At 37.6% G+C, this 21,691-nt stretch overlaps 1 protein-coding gene across 5 annotated transcripts in view; it reads left to right on the forward strand.

Annotated features, from left to right (window-relative positions):
• Positions 1-2,707: 2,707 nt before the first annotated feature.
• The window catches only part of LOC311080364 (cellular tumor antigen p53-like), a 94,454-nt gene continuing 75,470 nt past the window's right edge, over positions 2,708-21,691 (forward strand). For 4 of the 5 annotated variants that reach the window (XR_014605567.1, XR_014605568.1, XM_084110292.1 and 1 more), the window contains exons 1-4: positions 2,714-2,822; positions 3,242-3,375; positions 3,684-3,744; positions 5,326-5,538. Coding sequence is in view for 3 of the 5 variants with exons in the window: in XM_084110292.1 (XP_083966418.1) it covers positions 3,308-3,375; positions 3,684-3,744; positions 5,326-5,538 (342 nt within the window). In the remaining 2 variants the exon portion in view is untranslated. Of the gene's footprint in view, positions 2,823-3,241; positions 3,376-3,683; positions 3,745-5,325; positions 5,539-21,691 lie in introns of all 5 variants that reach the window. The other variant, XM_084110293.1, reaches the window with a different exon arrangement.

A 21,691-nucleotide genomic window follows, 5' to 3' on the forward strand; every position in this document is an offset into this window, starting at 1 on the left:
TTTCTAGTATCTTTGACAGAAAAGGCAGATTTGAGATTGGCCTATAATTGAATAATTCTGTAGTATCAAGTTGCGGTTTTTTAACAAGCGGTTTAATCATAGCCAGCTTAAAGGTTTTTGGTACGTATCCTAGAGACAAAGACAATTAATGATATGAAGAAGAGGCTCTATGACCTCTGGAAGCATCTTTTTCAGTAGCTTAGTCGGTAGGCTATAGGGTCTAAAATACATGTGGTCGATTTAGATGATTTAACGAGTTTAGTAAATTCTTCCTCTCCTATAGCAACGGAAAAAAAATATATCAAATTTTTCTTCAAGGAGACTACAATGCACTGACAGATGCGATACTGTAGTAGATGGTTGCATAGTTATAATTTTCTCCCTGATATTATCAATCTTGTTAGTAAAGAAGTTCATAAAGTCATTACTGCTGTGTTGCTTGGAAACGTCTGTGGTTGAGGATTTATTTTTCGATAGTTTAGTCACTATTTCAAATAAATACCTAGAGTTGTGTTTACTTTCTTCTAATAGGTTTGAAAAATAAGCAGATCTAGCAGCTTTTAAGGCCTCTCTGTATGCAATCAAACTCTCTTTCCATGAAATGCGAAATACCTCTAATTTTGTTTTCTTCCAGTTGCGCTCCATTTTCCTGGCTGCTCTCTTAAGGGCCTGAGTGTGCTCATTGTACCACGGCGTTGGACTATTTTCTTTAATCTTCTTTAAGCGCAAAGGAGCAACTGTGTCTAAAGTGCTGGAAAAGAGAGAGTTAAAAGTTTCTGTCGCAATATCTAGTTCTTCTAACCTATCTGGGATGCTGAGATGATGAAACTGATTAGGAAGATTATTAATAAAGCAATCTTTAGTGGCAGAAGTGATAGGTCTAACATATTTGTAACACAGAGTCGACTTTGCAGCCTTGGCTAAATGAAGTTTACACAAGACTAGATAATGATCTGAGATGTCATCGCTTTGCTGCAGAATTTCAATGGCATCAACATTTATTCTATGTGATATTAGATCTAGAGTATGATTACGAGAATGAGTAGGTCCTGACACGTGTTGTCTAACTGCAATAGAGTTCAGAATGTCTTTAAATGCCAATCCCAATGCATCTTTTTCGTTATCTACATGTATATTAAAATCACCAACAATTAGTACTTTATCTGCAGCCAATACTAACTCTGATAGAAAATCAGCAAATTCTTTGATAAAGTCTTTATGGTGCCCTGGTGGCCTGTATACAGTAGCCAGCACAAATCTCAAACGTGATTTATCATTTACACTAGATAGTGTTACATTTAGCAACAACACTTTAAAAGAATTATATTTAAAACAAGACTTCTCAGTAATTCTGAAGATATTACTATAAATTACAGCAACACCCCCCTTTCAGACGAGGTTCATGTTTATAACAGTAATCTTGCGGGGTGGACTCAAAGTAATATAATTGTCTGGTTTTAGCCAGGTTTCTGTCAAACACAGCACATCTAGGTTATAATCTGTAATCATATCATTAACAATGAGTGCTTTTGAAGTAAGGGATCGAATATTCAGCAACCCAAGCTTTATCATTTGTTCATCCGTATTATATCTGTTTTTTATTTGTTGAACATCAATTAAATTTTTACCCCTGAATGGGTTTAGGAGTTTTTTGTATGTCCTAATTCGGGGAACAGACACAGTCTCTATATGATGATAGCTAGGTGAAAGAGGCTCTATGTGATGGGATTTATCTGACCTTGGTGACGTGAGACAGCTAGCAGACGGTTGGTTTAGCCAGTCTGTCTGCTTCCTGACCTGAGGCCCAGATTGTCATGTTGTTAATGTAATGGACGACAAGGAGTTGAAGGAGTAAGAAATTTAGTTCATAAACAGCAGCTCTGGAGAAAACAGTGATGTCATCATCCAGCTCAGTTCAGTTCTCATACAATGGTGTCAATGCAGTCTATTATTCAGCAAAGGACAATTCAACAATATTATTGATCTGCCTGCATTGATGCCATTATATGAGAACTGAACTGAGCTTATTTTTCTTATTAATAAGTTAATATCTTATTTACAACAAAAATGAACCATCACTGAACTTACTTAAGCTGGACTGTGACGCTATTTTCTTTCTTGACACAAACTTTGTTGCATTATTTTCCTGTTATGTCTGTATAGCTGCTTTGAAACAATCTGTATTGTAAAAAGCGCTATATAAATAAAGGTGACTTGACTTGAATTTTTATTTTTATTTTTGTTGCAAAGTTCCTCTTGCTCTCTCTTTTGTAGCAAGAAGGCCTCTTCTTCTTTACTTTTGTGGCAATATTATTTTACGTTTTCTAAATTTACGTTATTTTAATTTAACCATTCATTGTTTTATTTATTAATTGTATACTTTACTTATAAATAAAATATTTTTTATCTATCACTTCTTCGTCTAACTGGATCTCACTGCATTAGCGTGATATAAAGTCGCAATTCTGACTTTTTTCTCACAATTACGAGTTTATATTCTGTAATTCTGAACTCGCAAGTACTCGTTTATTTCAAGACGTTATAACTAGCAATTGTGAGTTTATATCTGGCAATTCTAAGAAGAAGAAAAAAACGCAATTACCTTTTTTATATTTTTACGTGACGGAAAAAAAGCTTTCATACTTTCTTGATTGTGAATTCAAAAAATGCACTTTGATAATACGCGCCTCTGGTTGGTCATATGACCGCTCCACGTGACTGCGCGCTCTTTCTCTTTCACTGTGATGAATAAAGGAAGAGACTGAACTGCAGGATAGCTTTTATCTGAAGCAGCGCGTGTGTTTTTTCAAGATCAGAAAGTGGTAAGTGTGTAGAGATTTAGGAAAGGAACTTCACTTTGAGGCGAGATCGATCTGCTGATTAATTAACACGCATGTTTGAAAGTCGAAATTCGATTTCTCAGTGTTTAGATTTGGGCCTGATAGCCTACACTTTTTTGTTTAAACACGGAGAAGTGAATTTTTTTTTTTCTTGTGTGGACGTCAACACACTTCACGCCTCTTAGTTTATCAGTATTTTCCATGAGATGTCTTTGATACCACAGTGAAGTTAAGTGTGCCAATTTTTTTTTTTTTTTTGGTGACGGATTACTGTGAGTTTTGGGGTTTGGTTTTAGGTCTTTTTATCATCAGTCACAGGACCTGTAATGACATCATCACATTGTTTTGACATTTTTATATTCTTTCCTAATATGTTTTCTTTTTCTTTTTTTCTGTCACAGTTCCTGCTTGTTTGTTTCTGCAGTCTAAAGTGCCCTCTTTATTGGCTATAGTGGAGCACTGGAGCCATGAGTGATGGGGAGATGATGGAGCTGCCCCTGAGCCAGGGCAAGTTTGAGCAGATCTGGGGGGACCTGTAAGTCCATTTCACTATAAAATTAATCGTTGTATTGTTGAAGTCTAACAATAAAATGAGAATGCAAACTAGCAACATATACACCATATTGCACAAGTGACCAAAATGGATCATGCATGTGCATTCAGTCATCCATGTTAAGTTTTACATTTTAATGTAGCCTATGTCTTTATTTTATTTTTTTAGATCATTAAAACTACTAAATCTATCCATTTAGTAACTAAATGCAAATGGATACTAAATCCATCCATCCATTTATGGGAACATCCATAAAAAAAATGTTTTATGATATTTCTTTTCATCCATAGAGGATTTGGTGAGCTGATCAAGGAGCTGCCTCGTACAAACAGTGATGCTTGGCTTACTGCTGTAAGCTGGTATTTTCATTTTTGAGTTGCACTTCAGGGTGGATGTTTTTTGTTTTGTTTTTTTAAATATGACTTAAAGGGATTGTTCACTTAAAGGGGTCATATAATGCCATTTTTGTACAAGCTAATATGATTCTTTAGGGTCTAAATTAAAAGTTTGTAATATACTTTAATTCAAAATTCTCATTAGTATTGTAAAAAAACACAAATTTTACCTGGTCAAAAACAGCTCTGTTTTCAGCACGCCGTGTATGCGTCTTTAAATTATAATGAGCTTTGCTCACCCCGCCCCTCTGTTCTGTGGATACTGCATACACAGTTTTAATAACACAATAACCATAACACGTTGTTCATTATAAACGTGGGATTATGAATTATATTGAGAACGTCGTACATAGAAAACATGCCGTAATGTACCCTGAGTGTAAACAGCCGCATTCATCGTGAAGCGTGCAGCAAGCGATTTGCAAAGATTAATATAAATATTAATATAAAGGTTAATAAAATGTTACACTCACTTCAGTTATTCTGGAGGTGCAGCAGGAACAAGAATAGTTGGTACCGATCCTTTTTTCAGGAGCAGCTTCTTAGCAAAACCAGCTTTATAACGTTACTGACCCTCGTTTGTAAAGCAGTCTGGTGTGTGAAATGATTCGCGCAAACATGAAAGCATTGACGTTGATCGGGGGGAATATTCCCTTCGAAAACAAACTCAGCCACTGCGTCTTCAGTGGTTCGGATTTAGGAACATCAAAATGACTGCTGTGTTCGTTATTACACCCAAGAACAGAACACCACAATCGCTTAGACGCCATTCTGCTCATAGACAGTGCTCCAACGTATCAACAATGATTGACAGCTCGCTCACGAGCGAGGGCGGGTCTGTGTTGAAATGATGCTGTCAATCAACAATTGTGGGAGGGGCGTCGATTTTGTGACGTCACAAAATCGAACGGCTTGATTTGAGATGGGGGGGGGGGAACATATAAGAAGATAAAAAAAAACACTGGATGGATTTTTATCATTTTATGATGGTTGTGTACAGGCACTGCCAACACACATTTCAGTACAATCAACTTGTAAAAGTGCATGTACCATTATATGACCCCTTTAAATTAAAATTTTGTCATTTACTCAGCCTCAAGTTGTTTTAAACCTGTATGAATTTCTTTCTTCTGCTGAACACAAAAGAAGATATTTTGAAGAATGTCAGTAACCAGACAGTTGATGGAACCCATTGACTTCCATAGTATTTTTTTTCTACTATGGAAGTCAATGGGGTCCATCAACTGTCTGGTTATGGACATTCTTCAAAATATCATCTTTTGTGTTCAGCAGAAGAAAGAAATTCATAAAGGTTTGAAACCACTTGAGGCTGAGTAAATGACAGAATTTTCATCTTTGGGTGAACTATTGCTTTAAATTTTTATTATATTACCAGATATCAGCTACCAAAGGTCCAACAGCTTTTTTTGACTGAAACTTTACTGCATTTATTTTTTGCTGCTTATTCTAAATTCAAGAACAGAATGAAGCATCACAAAGCATCCATACCTAAATTTAAACTCTCTTCCTACTTCAGGCATTGCCCGATGGCCCTGCTTTCACAGATGGCTTTGACCTTGATCTCCCAGAGAACACTGACACTGCTGTTCCTGCACCTGATGTGGCCCCAGTTGTGGATAACCTCCCACCTCCTGCAACTGTAGTGCCCTCCATCTCTGACTATCCTGGGGAATATGGTTTCCAGTTACGCTTTAATCAGTCCAGCACTGCAAAGTCAGCCACATCCACAGTGAGTGATGAGCAAAAGATTTTGAATATAAACAATTTTAATTCCTCCCCAAATTTGCATAATGTGAATATTTTTTTGTTGACTGCAAAGGGTCATTGGAAATGTTAGTCAGTTATTTTCTAGAACTAGATTATTTTGTGTTTGAAGATGTTCAGAATGTCATATATATTAGTTCAATAGTATCAAGGTGTTTTTTATATCAGTTCTATTGCTTGTACAATGTTTAATGTTTTTCTTAGGATATAAAAATAGGCAAAGAATAGGAAATAAAAAAAAGGAATGGGAAATAAAATAGGCAAAAATGATTGGATTTGATACAAGACCATTGTAGGTATTCCACTGGATTCTTTTCACATTATTAGGATTAAAACACATCATACATGTTGTATAAACTCCTTCCCTTTTATCAATTAGGTGAGCCTTTATGCTTGATGAGAGAGTTTAGGAGCTTTCTTTCTCTTACCTTGTCCTTTGTTCTTGAGCCTTTTACTCAAGAACACAGAGAGAAAAATGTTTCCTAAAATGTAGTTTGAAGATATCTGCACATAGTTTGTCCTGATTCATTTCTGTGCTACCTTAAGGCAAGCTTGCACTAGGGCTGCATGATTTTGGAAAAAAACTGACATTGGCGAGAACCGGCAAACATTTAAAGATTTGAATAACGATCAATAAACAACAAAACGAAAGTAAAGGCAGCAGCCCCTCTCGGACAACTGCTGCCACATATAATAAAACAGAAACAAAACGGAACAAAGTCCAGGCCTGGGGTCTCTCGTTCTTCAGGCCATCCTTAAAAATATTCTTGTTTGCCATAACCCGACCGACCCTGTCAATTTAGGACCGACCCAATTAATTATTTTAGCTAATTAAAAGTTTGTAATATACTTTAAAAATTCTCATTAGTATTGTAAAAAAACGCAAATTTTACCTGGTCAAAAACAGCTCTATTTTTTTTCCCTTTTAGTCCGACTGACTTGCCGATTGTAAACTTGCATTAAGACCGACAGATTTTTTTTTTTTTTACTCTTCAAACAACTAATACAAATGCAATAAAATTATATTAATTATATTTTAGTAAGTATTTTGAATATAAATTGCCCATAGGCCTACATACAAACGTACGTAGATGTGGTAGCATTGGATCTGGACGGGAAGGATAACTCTGGGAGTTGGAAGGGGTGTGTCGCGATTCTGCCTCCTCACACCACGACACAGGTCGTGGCCCTGAGTGTCGCGATTTCGGTTTTCATTTCGCATATAGCCTACAGCCCTTATAATCATAGATGACGCCACAGGTTTTTATTTAAAAGAGAGCGTAGCCTACGTTTGTATGTATGATTCTTTGATGGAAAAAAAATTCAAAAGAACAGCATTTATTTGAAACATTTATATTTGAAACATAAATCTTTTGTTGATAATTCATCGCATTCATCTTTTGTAACATTACATGTTTTAAGGTCATTTTTTGATCACTTTAATGCATCCTTACTGAAAAAAAATTCTGACTAACCAACACATTTTTTAACGGCAGTGTACATTCAGTAGGTCATTATTGCAATATAAACAGTGTCAGAATGATCAGGTATCTCTTCATTTACCAGTCGAAGACAGAGCAACTTTCTGCTCTTATGTTTACTCCGTGCACTGTCAAGGGCTTCATCATTATTTGTTGTGGTACCGGTCTTTGCAGCAATTATTTTACCGCAGATACTGCATCGCGCGCTGTTGGCATCGAGCCTGGAGAAATGTAGCCACACTTTTGATCGACATCTTTAGGGTATTGTGTGTGTGTGCTCGCGTCTCATTTAGTTTGTGCGCGAGTTTGTGCGTGTGCTCACGTCTCATATGAGTATGTGCGGAGAGTTCCACGCGTCTCGTGTGTGTGTGTAGAGTTCACGTGTATGTGCGCGAGCGACTTTAGGTGTGTCGTTGTGCATTTCATATGTATTTGTTTGAGCACTGATCTTGACGAGTTAACCCCTTAGGTATCGAAATCTGGTACCGAAAAACGAGTAATTTTTCGATACTCGATAGTATGGAGGCAATTCGGTCGGTACCTAAAAAGTATCGAACTCGGTACCCAGCCCGATCTATTAGGTTTACACCGTGTCCTAACTACACGCGACGCGGCGACATGCGATAAAAGGTATCTTTTCCATGTTAATCAGAGTTTTTGTCCTAACCAGGCGCGACACGCGACGTTTCTAATTTAGAAACGGTTTCTATTTTTCTGCGACGTCGCGCTAGAACAACAAACACAAAATGTGGCAATGATAATCTCAGGTGCTGTTTATGTGCTTTATTTAATGTTTAAAGGGTGAAATGTGACTCTGAATATCATTTAGTGCTCCAGCTTTGTAGCTGTAAAAGCAACAATGGATATAATTCACCTCAGATCTTGAAATTAAACAAATGGAAACAAGAACGTTAAAACTGTGAACAAACAAGTGTATTATTTGACAAAGATTGTTTTAGTAACTCAGTAGCCTATGTATTTTTTAAATGGTGTAATTTTTGTGAATTTGATTATGTAGCTACTTATCCATTTTCTTGCGAGTGCCATCAAGATTACTCTCTGTGCTGTGCACTTGCCGCGAGACTCCGCCCACACGCTGTTCTGATTGGCTGTGATTTTTGATTGACGTTGTGGCGTCTCACAGTCGCGTCGCGTCTAGTGTGGACAGATACACTGTCTGTCGCTGGAATTTTGTCGCGTCGCGTGTAGTTAGGACACGGTGTTAGGATCGCTATCCTAGACATCAGTGTTTATATTTGAACTTTAAACTTTTATCCCATTACTTCTATGATGATTTGAACTATTGTATCACATAAATAAGGATACTATGAGGTTGAAAAGACTGCTGTTTCGTGACTACTCTCTCTGGGTCAGCGGCAGCGCCAACAAAGATTTGAATGTTGCGATATGATTTGTCAAAGGTTTAATAGACAGACGAAATGGAAGATCGCGTGGGTGTTTGAATCGAGATCACAGTCTTATAAAGATGAATCTTGAGCTCTATTGTCTTATCTCTCTCTCAGCATATGAGTAGCACGAGGGCTTTTCAATGCATTTAGTCTCACGTCTCTTCCACGCGTCCACTTGAAAGGGATGTTGCGTCACTTAACACTCAAAGATAATGACATTTCATCCTCTGTTGGAACGAAAGTGGCCATCTTCGGTCAACGTCGTCTATAAGCAGGGCTCTCAAGTTTTGAAGACAGGCAAAAGTGACATTCCCCCCTGTCAGGGGGTCAAAGGGGGGGTGGGTTGGACGGGTCGCGGGAATGGGGGTGTTTCATTAATAATATTATTATTAGTGTTTTTGTTGTTGTTATTAATAATTGCTCAAATACCAAATACAAAGTATTTATTCAATTTCCGCGTGTGTGCAGGGCTCTCAAGTGTCACGCATTGAGTGTGACAGTCACTCATTTCGGTCTTTTGTCACGCACTCCCGCCACACATTGTATTTCTCAAGTGGAAAAACTATTTATAATATATTTAATATGCCGCAGCGCCCCAAAATTTCTCTGGCCGTGCCGCTCTCACTATGGAACCGGCAGGAATCAAGCGCGTCTCTCCTGGAATTCTTACTCAAGCCTGCCACTTATCAGCCAATCAAAAAAAAGAAAGGGGCTACACAATAGCCAATCAGAAAATAGCACTATTGTATTGTATGGTAAGATTTAACGCAACAACCAATGAAAAAAAAGCATTTCCTGGAATTGTTCACGTGATTCAACTACAACGTCTTCCGAAAGTATCGTTCACCCACAGAGGAAACCGCTCCGAGCATCACTTTGAGCACAGTTAAGTCATGATCTCCTGTTTTAATGTTACAACAAATTCACAACTTGTTTGCCACAAACAGTGACAACTTGACTGCTGTTAATGAATGTTTCCCAGATAATTAGCATCAGTTTTTCATGAGTGTCTGTAACTTAGCCAACAGTTTTACAGCCTGTTCACTGACAACACCTGCTCAGAACAAGTAGTCTAGGCCAGGGGTTCCCAAACTTTTCCATGCCAAGGCCCCCCAAATACCACTAGGTTCTGGCCAAGGCCCCCCTTAGGATGTGTTGTTGAACCCATCGACAATACTACGGCATGTGTAGAAATAAATAAATAAAACATCTAGGTGAACATCAGATTATGTGATGGTGTTTGATACCAGCCAATCAGAAAGATTATAGAGATGCACCGATTACAATTTTCAAGGCAGATTCCGATTTTTCATTGAGTTTGACCTGTCGATACAGATTTTAGCCGATTCTGATTTCATTTTTTCTAACCACTTTACAGCACACACAAATATTTTATATATAAATAATAAAACACCACTTTTACCCAAACTGATTAATAAAAACAAGTTTAAATGGATACATTTTCTATAAATATTTTTGTCTTCATTTTCTTTTCTGACATAGCCTAATCCAGTTCTTGTTCAAACACACTATACATGCAAATTATGTGCATTTTAGGTAGGCTACTTTTTGTGTGAAATCATATTTATTTTGTCCATCAAAAGTGTGCTTTCACTTTAATTGAGCGTGAGCAGCGCAGCAAAAATAGACTCGGCGCCGAAACCCTCCGCTTCACTACTGCTCATGCGACGCTCCTGCTTGACGCTCACGCGCTGCTCCTGCTCGCGGTGTGAATGCACTCACTGAACATGCACGCTGAAAAAAATGTGCGCTGCTCACGCGCCGCTCGCGGTCTGAAACGGCCGTAATTCACAAGATTTCCTACATGTGCGTTCTGTATGCATGTGTGATGCTGATGTTGCGCGATGTTATTCATGCGCGCCCGAGTGCATTTGAATCGGCATAATCACGTGAAAATCGGCCAATTCTTGTCACTAGCCAATTAATCAGTTCATCTCTAAAAGATTAGCATTAAAAGTATAATGTTCAGATAGGCTATGCAACAAATTATTGTTATTTGATAACAATACTCATATTAGCAAATATTTATTTTTTAACGTTTTTTTTAACCTTTTTTTTTCCACTTTTTTTTCAACTTGCTGCGGCGCCCCCTGGCGGCCCCCACTTTGAAAACCCCTGGTCTAGGCCAAGTCATAGTTTCGTTATCACACGATGACTGACATATTGTCACATTATAAACATCTCTCTCTCCAAATAGGCTTAATAATTTTTATTAGCACTAAATAAATTAAAGTGTATTGCATAGTCGATGTTATAGGTCACTTTTAAAACCATGTCATATTTTATAATTATATCCTGGCCATGTATGCATTAATCATTGCATCTGTCTTTCAAAGATGTCAGGTAAAAAGTAATTAAGCATCCTCTCATTCGCCCTGAGAGGAAAGTCCCCTAAAAAGGCCAGGTTAGAGGATGCTGGCCCAGAGAAAGTGGCGAAAAGGGTAGGCCCATTAGAGGAGACCGAGGAAGAGACAGTGCAGGTGGAAGGCAACAAGTCCAAAAAGGCAACAAACACTTACAATAAACAACACCAGTCATAATCTCACTCTCTCACACACACACACACACACACACACACAGGGCTCTCAAGTTTTATCAAAAGTTTGGAGTGAGATCTGTTAGGGGAGGAGCCACCCAAATATTTGCAGCAGCGGCCCCTCGGCCCCAAATGGCTGAGGGAGGAAATATGCTAATACAGGACAGTCTGTCAGCGCTCGTGGGTGGAGCATGAGCAATATTACATCATATTGCTCAGAAAATCCAAACGCTTGATTGAGTGTTTAGGCTTTTTGAGTATTAAAAAAAAAGTGAATGGATTCTTTTCAGTGTGTGGTGTTTGTGTCCACACACTGCAAAGACACATTTATATGCAAACACCATATAAAAGTGAATTTTGCATCCGATGACCCCTTTTAAAAGCATTTGGAGAGTTTTTGACTGCATCAAATAATTTAGCATGAATTTGGCTATATTCCTCAACATCAGCTCTCACTGTCTTTGATCACAGGCAAGAGATATTGTCCACGAATCGTAAAATTAAAATGCAAAAAAAAAAATGAAGCAAACCGCATTCATCAGATCTTGCTCTTCCAACTTCCACTCTGTGTGTGCGCGTGTTGCCTAGTAACTAACGTGCTTGCAGCGGGAACACGTAATTTACCCGGAAACAACGAATTCTAATTTCTGATTGGCTGTTAGGTGGCATATAACTCTGTATAACTCGAGGCAGCAGACTTGGCAGAGAACTTCCCTCCGTTTGCCTACACCTTGTCCATTGATTGTATAGCGGGACAAGTTATCCCTTACTCCTCAGCATGAGAAATACAAGGTGTGGCGTGTGAACTGGTTGAAATGCGTGTGTCTCACGGTGAATGTGTGTGACTTGAGAGCCCTGTCGTTGTTTTGTCTGGTATTTTTAAACCACAGGAAAAAGTTTCTTGTCTAAGTGTTCTTCAGCCTGTTGATTATATATATATATATATATATATATTATTATTATTATTATTATTATTATTTTTTTTTTTTATGATATTCAGCTACAATTAAATGTTTAGCAATTAGACTAAATGTGAATGAAATCTTTTTACCTTATTGGAATCAAAATTGGGAATTGATAGGAATCGGAATCGTTAAAATTCAAACGATACCCAACCGTAATTATAACAACTTTCATCACACTCAAATATTTCTAATGATAAAACAGTGCTGCATTACCCCACATACGCATGACCGGAAGAAGCGGAAACAATCTGTGCATAATAATAGCTCCACTGCTCTCGAGCCATGTGTCGTGCTTCTCTCATTAGCAATCAATCCAGCGGCCTCGTTCCGCTCCAACGGCTTTTGTAACGTTAATAAATCTTTAATACATTACCTGTCATCCATGAATTTGATTTCTGCCCGAGTCCCGTCATATTCTCCACCAGCTGTAGAGGTGAAGACAACTCCCCTGACACAATTAAGGCTACATTTCATCTGTAAAATATTACGTCTATGCACTTACTCAGTATGATTCTCGATCACACTGAGAACTGAACGACACCTGTGTGCCCCTCTGCAAGGTGCTGGTGAAGGAGAGCGTGATGCAGACACATTCCTAAAAAACAACAACAAAATAAAACTGTTAGCGTACATTATCCAAAGTAAACTGATGAGCAATTGATGGTTATGGACGCACAATGTGTATATCTGTTGATGGGCCATAGGACGGAGAAATATCTATTGATGGGCCGTAGGCCGCGAGTTTTTGTTGATGGGCCATATAGACCGCACGCATTTAGTGACACACAATGAACGGATTGTTTGCGAATGACACATCACTACATTTCAAACATTTACACCTGTATTCACAAACATCTGTGCATAAGGCAGTATTGAAGCATGATAAGCAGTGTCATAGGCTAACCAAAACCGAACATTTATATAAAAATATAATGTATTTAGACTATCACATATTTTACCGGAGGCTGAAATATACTTGCATTAAATCACATATAACCCAAGCAGATATTCGCAAACAAGCTACATTACGCATAAGGCAGTATTTTAGCATGATAATCAGTGTCATAAGCTAATCAAAACTGAGTGAAATATATTTAATATACAAATGTTTAGAGAGCAATATCACATTAAAAAAAAAGTTTACACTTGATCATATACACGAATGTTAGGGATATTGTAAGGCAATCGTTCCTTTTAAGATGTCAAAAGCTAGCCAAAACTAGGCAAAATATAGTCTGAAAATTCATGAGTTCTATATTATCAGAAAAGGAATTATATAACAGTAAACAACTTATGCCGAACTTGTATCCTCGGCGGGATCAATTCGCTCTTCAAAATGCTGCCGTTCGTCGTCCAAGTTGCAATCTTCCTCTGAGGAAAAGGTGAATTCTTCCTCGCTGTCCAGAATCAGCTGAAGGGCTTCTTTACTCAAAACCATCCATCCTCAAAACGCGATGAACTATCAGTGAATCTGATGAAGAAACTTCATGTTTTTATGGCATTGATCTATTTGCGATGCAAATAGATCACCTAAACTATTTACCATGTGAATAGTGCCGGGGGCGTGGCGGCCGAAAAAAGGTGGAAGTCGCACCATACCCTAAAACAGTCCATAAGAATCCTTGTGTGTTGAAGCGTCCCAATGTGAGTGTCCACCAGTGTATACAGTCCAAAAGAAGTGATAATCCTAAAGCTTAAAGTGGTGTCTGGAAAGGTGGGTGTGGAGTGTGGAGTTACCTTTTGTGGACTCACCTTTCCAGACACCACTTCAAGCTTTTGGATTATCACTTCTTTTCACAAGGATTCAACACACAAGGATTCTTATGGACTATTTTATGGTATGGTGCGACTCTATGCTTTTAACAGCCCGAGTTTTCCTGGTTTTATTGTGTTTTAAAGTCTCTTGTGAAGATTGTAAATACACCGTTCTTATCCACTTTAAAGGGCATATTGCAGGTTAGAGTACCCAGTAAGCCAATGTATAGAAAAATAATGTAGGAACTAGATTTAAATATAAACACATACTTATAAAACGCTATTTAGGCTTCTGGAGTCGTTTTTGTGAGAATTTTACTTCCGCATTTGAAAACCGCCGAACCGGAAGTGACGTAACGGGAGGGAGAGCCGTCAAAGTAAACAATAGGAAAGCAATGGATTGCAATGACAGCTCGGAAGTTGAGGAAATTGTAGCCTAAATGTTTACTCGTATGATATATATATATATATATATAATTCATATAATTGATATATATGATGATATCATATAATTATGAGCCTGATATGAAGCCAAGCGAGCAGGACAGGCCAGGATTAGACAGAACAACGGTGAGTTGTGGTATGAGGAGAACAGGGCGAGAGAACAGTGTTAGCTTATAGATGTATTCACGTTAGCCGACGATATGTATAACACTATGCTCAGATCACAATACTGTACAGATTATTATCATCATGTATCAGGCAATAGCAAAGCTAGTATTTAGACCCTTACCTGCATGTGTTGTGTGTTTCCAGAGGAAGAGGGACTTTATATAAAGGCTTTGAAAGTCTTCATTGACCCATTTGGTGACGATGAATACAATTTTTTTTATCACAATCACAACTGTCTAACTGTATAAAAACTTTATATGTAGAAACAGCCAACACAAACATTAAAGTCGGTTTGTACAGATTGAAGATGAATTATAGAACATAATATATTTTATTTATTATTATAATAATAATAATAATAATTAAAGCTGCAAGCAGCATTTATCGGGGTTCAAGCATTTAAGGCCTTTAAGCACATAAGCATTCAAGACATTAAGATTTATTTAGAAAGCTTGTAACCACTGAAATAATAGATGGAAAAGTCCATTTACAGCCAATACAGGCAATTTACCATAGGAAATATATTGTTTTCAAAGCTTTTTAACAGTTATAGCGCCACCTATCATCCGATCTACATGAAATTTTGCATGCTTGTTTAGAATGTTATGGCACATATTCTCACCAATTTTCGTGAAGTTCTGAGTTTTTGTTTAGGATTTATAGGCTTTTGAGTGCATTTTGCCACGCCCATTTTTTTTATGACCCAATATACCCATGCGAAAAATGCAAAAGTTCAACTTTTTTTTGATAATTACTGATCTAGAGAGTCCATAGAATTGTCCTAGACTCGTTTGGTTCCGATCGGGCGAAAAACCTAGGACTAGTTCGCAAAAGTAGGTTTTTAACATGTTCGCGAATATTTAATGAACGGATTGATGGACAGCAATGGTTCTTGAGGCAAAGTTGTTCAGCATGAGCAGATCTATCAAATGATATGCATATTTTGTGGATGTGTGCAACACCACGTGATTACAGACCCATAAAACTCGTTAGTGCCAACTAGTGGCCGATTTCTTTCAAAATTCTTACAGACCTTTACAGCCATGAGTCGAACATGCCCATCGAGTTTCGTTCCGATCGGCCTCCGTTAACCTTGTCTAATAGGTGCTCAAACTTCATTGGCCGATGGCGGCCATGTTTTTTGAGATACACCAATGTCCTCATAGACATACATGGCACCTTGCACCAAGACACTGCATACCAATTTTCAAGTCAATCGGACTGACGGTCAGGTGGTTATAGCCCGTTTTATGTTTTTTTCATGTTATAGCGCCACCATGTGGCCAATCGCCTCATTTACTTCTGGAGTTATAGCCATTTTAGTAAAATAGGCCCCTCCCACAATGTACGTTTTGGCGCCCCTTAGCGTCCGTGAAACGAAATTTCGATAATTATTGATTTTCAGTCTCTAGAGAACATTTCTGCACTGATTTGGTTCCGATCGGGCGAAAAACCTAGGACTAGTTCGCAAAAGTAGGTTTTTGACAAAATTCAAAATGGCGGAAAATCTATTATGGCGGAAATGAAATCGGAGATATAAGTTTTGTTCGCCAGGCGTCCAGCTTTCCAATGATATAAGACACTTGAGTCTACGACATACGGTCTAGGAGTTATGAGCAGTTTCGCGCTTTTGGTTGTTATAGCGCCACCTATCGGCCAATCGGGGTCATAATTTGATAACCTCTCCTCGATTTTTGTACTACCATCTGGCAAAGTTTCAACGTTCCAGCTCTTACGGTTTGGGCTGCACGATGCGTTTTACGGCAGAAGAAAAATAATAATAAAAATCGGTACAATTACAATAGGGTTTCAGCACTTCGTGCTTGAACCCCTAATAATAATAATACGTGTCGGCTGCAGACTAATAACAAACACATAAATGCATTACATTACAAGTTTGTGTAGGATATGTTAATGAATTAAAATATAGCTGCAAGCAGCGATACAGGGGCCAAGCCCTTAAACGCACCGCAAGCAGAACAGGTACAGCAAGCTACAAGTACAGCCCCTTCGGGGCTTGGCCCCTAATTAAGACAAGGCACATTTTGTAAAACAGATGTACAATAAGTGATCTCTGACGGATCCGTGAGCGTCAATGTTTCCCGCTGGCGGCCGAACCACATGCTGACGGCGGACCATCACCGGGCGACCCGATGAAGGAGCCGGGACAGTGTGCACATATCGCCGGGATTATAATCATCCGGTCTATAGTGAATGCTACACACTACCGCGTTATTCAAAGCAGAAGCAGAAGTGAAGTCCCGTCTCTTACCCTGCACAAACGCAGTTCATTACAGGCACGGAAGATCGCACCGTCCTTTTTCTTATTCGGAAACCTGTGGACTCGGTGTCCTGACAGGCCATAATTCACAATCTTTTACCACGACGATGATTAATTGAAATACAATAAGCACCGAAAACACACTGAATCATGACCGCTCCAACTGAATACCAACCTACTCCGCACTGAGCGAACGCAGAGCCGGCGAAAGACTCCCTCTGGTGACGTCATATGACGCGATGGTTAAAAAAAAGGGTTTTTTCAACACGGTCAAGGAAACTGTCACGTTTTCTATTAAATTTGTGCCCTTATGTCTTGCAAAACATTTTTTAATCCTGCATTTACTTTTCATATGGTATTTTCATACAAGGTTATATTAATTTTGAAAAAATAAAAAAACCTGCAATATGCCCATTAACCTCAGTTTTGTCTCATTCTTTTAACACCCAATTCCTGACACAGTAAAATCTGACCCCATTTTAACTTTTGTAATCTCAACCTTATTGGCTGAACGTTACAATGCCATCCTTCTTATGATGTAACAAGTACTGTACATCAGGATTTATGGGAAGTGTTCCCAGTTCCGGATGACCTAAACTATGCAGCCTAACACTGAATTATAGAAGTCTATAATGTGTTATGTGTATGCTAGGTCAAAGAGATGTGTTTTTAGTCTAGATTTGAACTGACAGAGTGTGTCTGCTTCCCGGACAATGTTAGGAAGATTGTTCCAAAGTTTTGGTGCTAAATAGGAAAAGGAACTACCACCAGCAGTTGATTTTTATATTCTAGGTATTATTAACTGGCCAGAATTTTGAGATGGCAATAGACGTGAAGGACTATAATGCGTCAAGAGGTCGCTCAAGTACTGGGGAGCTAAATCATTTAGTGTTTTGTAAGTGATCAGCAATATTTTGAAATGTATACGATGTTTAATAGGGAGCCAATGCAGTGTTGACAGAACCGGGCTAATATGGTCATACTTCCTGGTTCTGGTAAGAACTCGAGCTGCTGCATTTTGAACCAGCTGTAGTTTATTTATTAAGCGTGCAGTGCAACCACCCATAATAGCATTACAATAATCTAGCCTTGATGTCATGAACGCATGAACTAATTGTTCTGCATTTTTCATTGAGAGCATATGACGTCATTTAGATAAATTTTTAAGATGAAAAAATGCGGTTTTACAGATACTAGACACGTGACTTTCAAATGAAAGATTGGTATCAAAGAGCACACCCAGGTTCCTAACTGACGACGAAGACTTTACAGAGCAGCCATCAAGTGTTAGACAGTATTCTAGGTTATTACGTGAGGAAGTATTTTGTCCAATAATTAGAATCTGTTTTTTCAGAATTTAGTAGGAAGTTGCTAGTCATACAGTTGGTCCTACATATAAAGTTGGTTGATAACGTAACTGCAATAAAGTAATAGCCTATAGTTAACAATCACTTGTTTACAAAGTGCCATGGGAAGTCAAACTATCTTTACTTAAAATTCTTATACTGAACATGTTAGTATTTATACAATAAATGTATTTACTCAAATACAATAGAACCTGATATATTATAGTAAAGGTGGTCATGAGAAAGTTAAGAAGCTTGCAGGAGCATGTTTTCCACTCGTTTCATCAGTCTTTTTAGTGGCTGTTTTTAGATCATGTTTGACTTTCTCCATAGTGTTTTACTACATTCTCAATAGAATTCAAATGGGTTGCACAATTTATCATAGGAACGGCTTGCACAAATCTTTACACACTTTGCGCACGCTGGTGAACGCACCTACGGTGATTCGCGCAACACTCATGCTTATGAAAGCTCAGAAATGGCGACGTATACAATTAATTAATAGCTTGCTTTTATGTTTCGAATGGGGGTCAGAGTACCGGCAACATATGAGAAGTGTTCACAGGGTCCTCGCACCGGCCGTTCATTTTTATGCGGGCTCACGATCACAAACTCGTCAGTCTTGGTCACTAGACAGAGGTAATTGACTATACTGTTTAGAAGGCCGTCTTCGTGCTTGCTCTATCTAAAAGTATTTTGTTTAGTCCCCATAGATCTATATACACTTGAATTAAAGCAACACTATCTAGTACTATCAACACTATCTAACACTATCAACACTGACTAGTCAGAGGTCATGACCACTACTACAGATATAAGCCGACCAACATTACTTCTCTGATAGTAGGTTTGGTCATGCCATGGTTTCCCATGCACACTTAGCTTGAGTAACATTACATTAAACAGAGGTAAGGCTCACCCTATTTAGGTTGGTCGAGCAACATTTTGTTGTCTTAAATGGAAATTCCCTTTTTAGCCTTTACAGACCAAGTACACTTGAACTAGTGCCAAGTGTTAGCCGGAGCTCTAAAATCGCAGTTGGTGTGCCCTATGCTCCACTCAAAACTTCAGTAATAGTTTTGTTAATAATTTCAGAGTAAGTCAGATTAAAGTCAAATGTAACAATTAGTGGTCGACCAATATATCGCCAAGGCCGATATATCGGCCGATATTTGCCATTTTTGAAATATCGGCATCGGCCGATAAGTTTTTCTGATTGGCCAATGTGTTGGAAGCGGGACTTTTATTTTGATGGCGCTCCGGACTTTTATTTTGACGGGCAGCGCTGAGAACAGCGCCAGAAGAGAACAGCAAGGGCAGCTCCTCAGATCACACAGAGCTCACTCACATTCTCCGTCTTCATTAATTTACGATCTGTCAGTCATATCTAATACTTTGTTAGACAGAACTGGTAAACAAAGAAAGTAAATGGTATGCGAAGTAAGTAAAGTTAAGAGTTTGCATTTATATTATTTGTAACAAAAGGCAAACAATTAGGCTAAAATACTTTCTCATTTGCCGTCAACATTCAGCAAATGCGCATCTACGTCATTTAAACAAATCTCTGAATATCTAATAAACATTTAATTTCACAAACCTTGCAGATTTAATCGAATCCAGCTGTGATATCTTGTGAAGTGTGCATTACTGTCAGCAAGTGACGGTAGGGCTGGGTATCGTTCAAAATCTTTCGATCCGGTGCCATTTTCGATACCTCAGTTTCGATACCGGTTCCTAACGATACTTTTTTCGATACCAATTTTATGAAATCCATTTTAACAAGATTACATAACACATTACCTCAGAAAATGTTGGTTTTATTTTTTCAGTTTGATGCTCCTTAGCCAGTGCACAAAGGAACAAAAAATGTTTTATAAAGAGCTCATGCTCTCCAAAGCTGAATTTAAAAATAAAAAAAAATACAGTAAAACTTGTAATATTGTGAAATAGTATTACAATTTAAAATCTTATTTGAATATATTTCAAAATGTAATTTATTCCCGTGATGTCAAAGCTGAATTTTCAAAATCATTACTTCAGTGTCACATGATCCTTCAGAAATATGAAAACAGTTTGCTGCTTAATATTTTGGAAACTATGATAAATTTTTTTCATGATTCTTTGATGAATAAAAATGTCAAAAGAACAGCATTTATTTAAAAATGAAATATTTTGTAACATTACACATTTTAATGTCACTTTTGATAACTTTAATGCATCCTTACTGAAAAAGAAATTCTGACTAACCAACACATTTTTGAACGGCTGTGTACACTCAGTAGGTTATTTCCAGCAAACACAAAAACGTTGCAAAAACGTTTTTTTCACGTCGTGAAAAAGTTGTCACAACGTTTTTATCCTACGTATTTAATACGACAGATGTCGGGTTTTTTAAACATTATAAATACGTATTTTCACACCGTGGCTGAAACATTTTTTGAACGTTATAAATACCTATTTTCACACCATTGATTAAACAGTTTTTGTTAACGTTGCTTCAACGATATGCGTCATGTTCAACATTTTCAAAATGTCAATATCACGTCTTATGTGGTACTTTTTTTCCTATTGGTTTTTACCACGTTCACCCGAAAAATTCACTGAAAGAACGTGTTAATCACTAAAACCTGAAATGTTTCCATCCTTGGATGTAGCCTGTAAGCGTTTGTAGCAGCAGCCGTTCTGCAACTGCTGCCACGTCCGTCTTCAAAGAGTCCAGTGTGAAGAGTAATCGATCCAGTGGGCTATAAACTCATCTTTAACACAATTCTTTCTGGGACCCGTTAAAAACATTGAAAAATCACTGGACACAAAACATAAAAGTTAAGCAAATTCTTTAGAATTTATTGATTAATAACACAATATGATTGATATGATTAATGATTTTAATTAATGAGTGCATTTCTGTAATATATTACTAATTCTAGAATAAATAATGATACAATCTATTTATATATATATATATATATATATATATATATATATATATATATATATATATATATATATATATATATCATTTATGATTATTACCAGTTGTACGGCTTCATATTTTTGTGGAAACTATGATATTTTATATTTTTGTGGAAACAACTTTCAAGAGAGCAACATTTATTTGAAACATAATTTTTTAAAAACAATTTAAAAGTTTTCACTGCGACTTTTGATCAAATTAATCTATCTTTTCTGTATAAACATTTTTTTCAAAACAATAAATCTTTAAAATATTGAAAATGTTTATAAAACAGAACAATGGCCAATTATAACCACATTAGAAAACATTAAAGGGATAGTTCACACAAAAATTTAATTTCTGTCATTAATTACTTACCCTCATGTCGCTCCAAACCCATACGACTTTTGTGGAGAACACAAATGAAGATATTTTTAACAGATACCTTACGTGCGCATACAATTACATCTTTATTCACAAATGATGTATCTCCAACGCATGTTGCGCCATGAGATCGCTGGCTCTCTCGCCAAAACAACCCTGATGAATCGTGGTGCTCCGTGAACACGTGTCAGAGACGTATATTTTGTGAATAAAGATGCAATGGGTTTTTTTGCACACGCACAGCATTCACTTTACTTCATAAAGTTGAGGTTAAACCACTGGAGTCATATTGATTATTGTTATAATGTCTTTACTACCTTTCTGAAGCTTGAAAGTTGAAGTTGCATAAACTATGAAATGGAGGGACAGAAAGCT

Source organism: Abramis brama (genome assembly GCF_963993115.1).
Source record: "Abramis brama genome assembly, chromosome: 3".
Lineage (NCBI taxonomy): Eukaryota > Metazoa > Chordata > Actinopteri > Cypriniformes > Leuciscidae > Abramis > Abramis brama.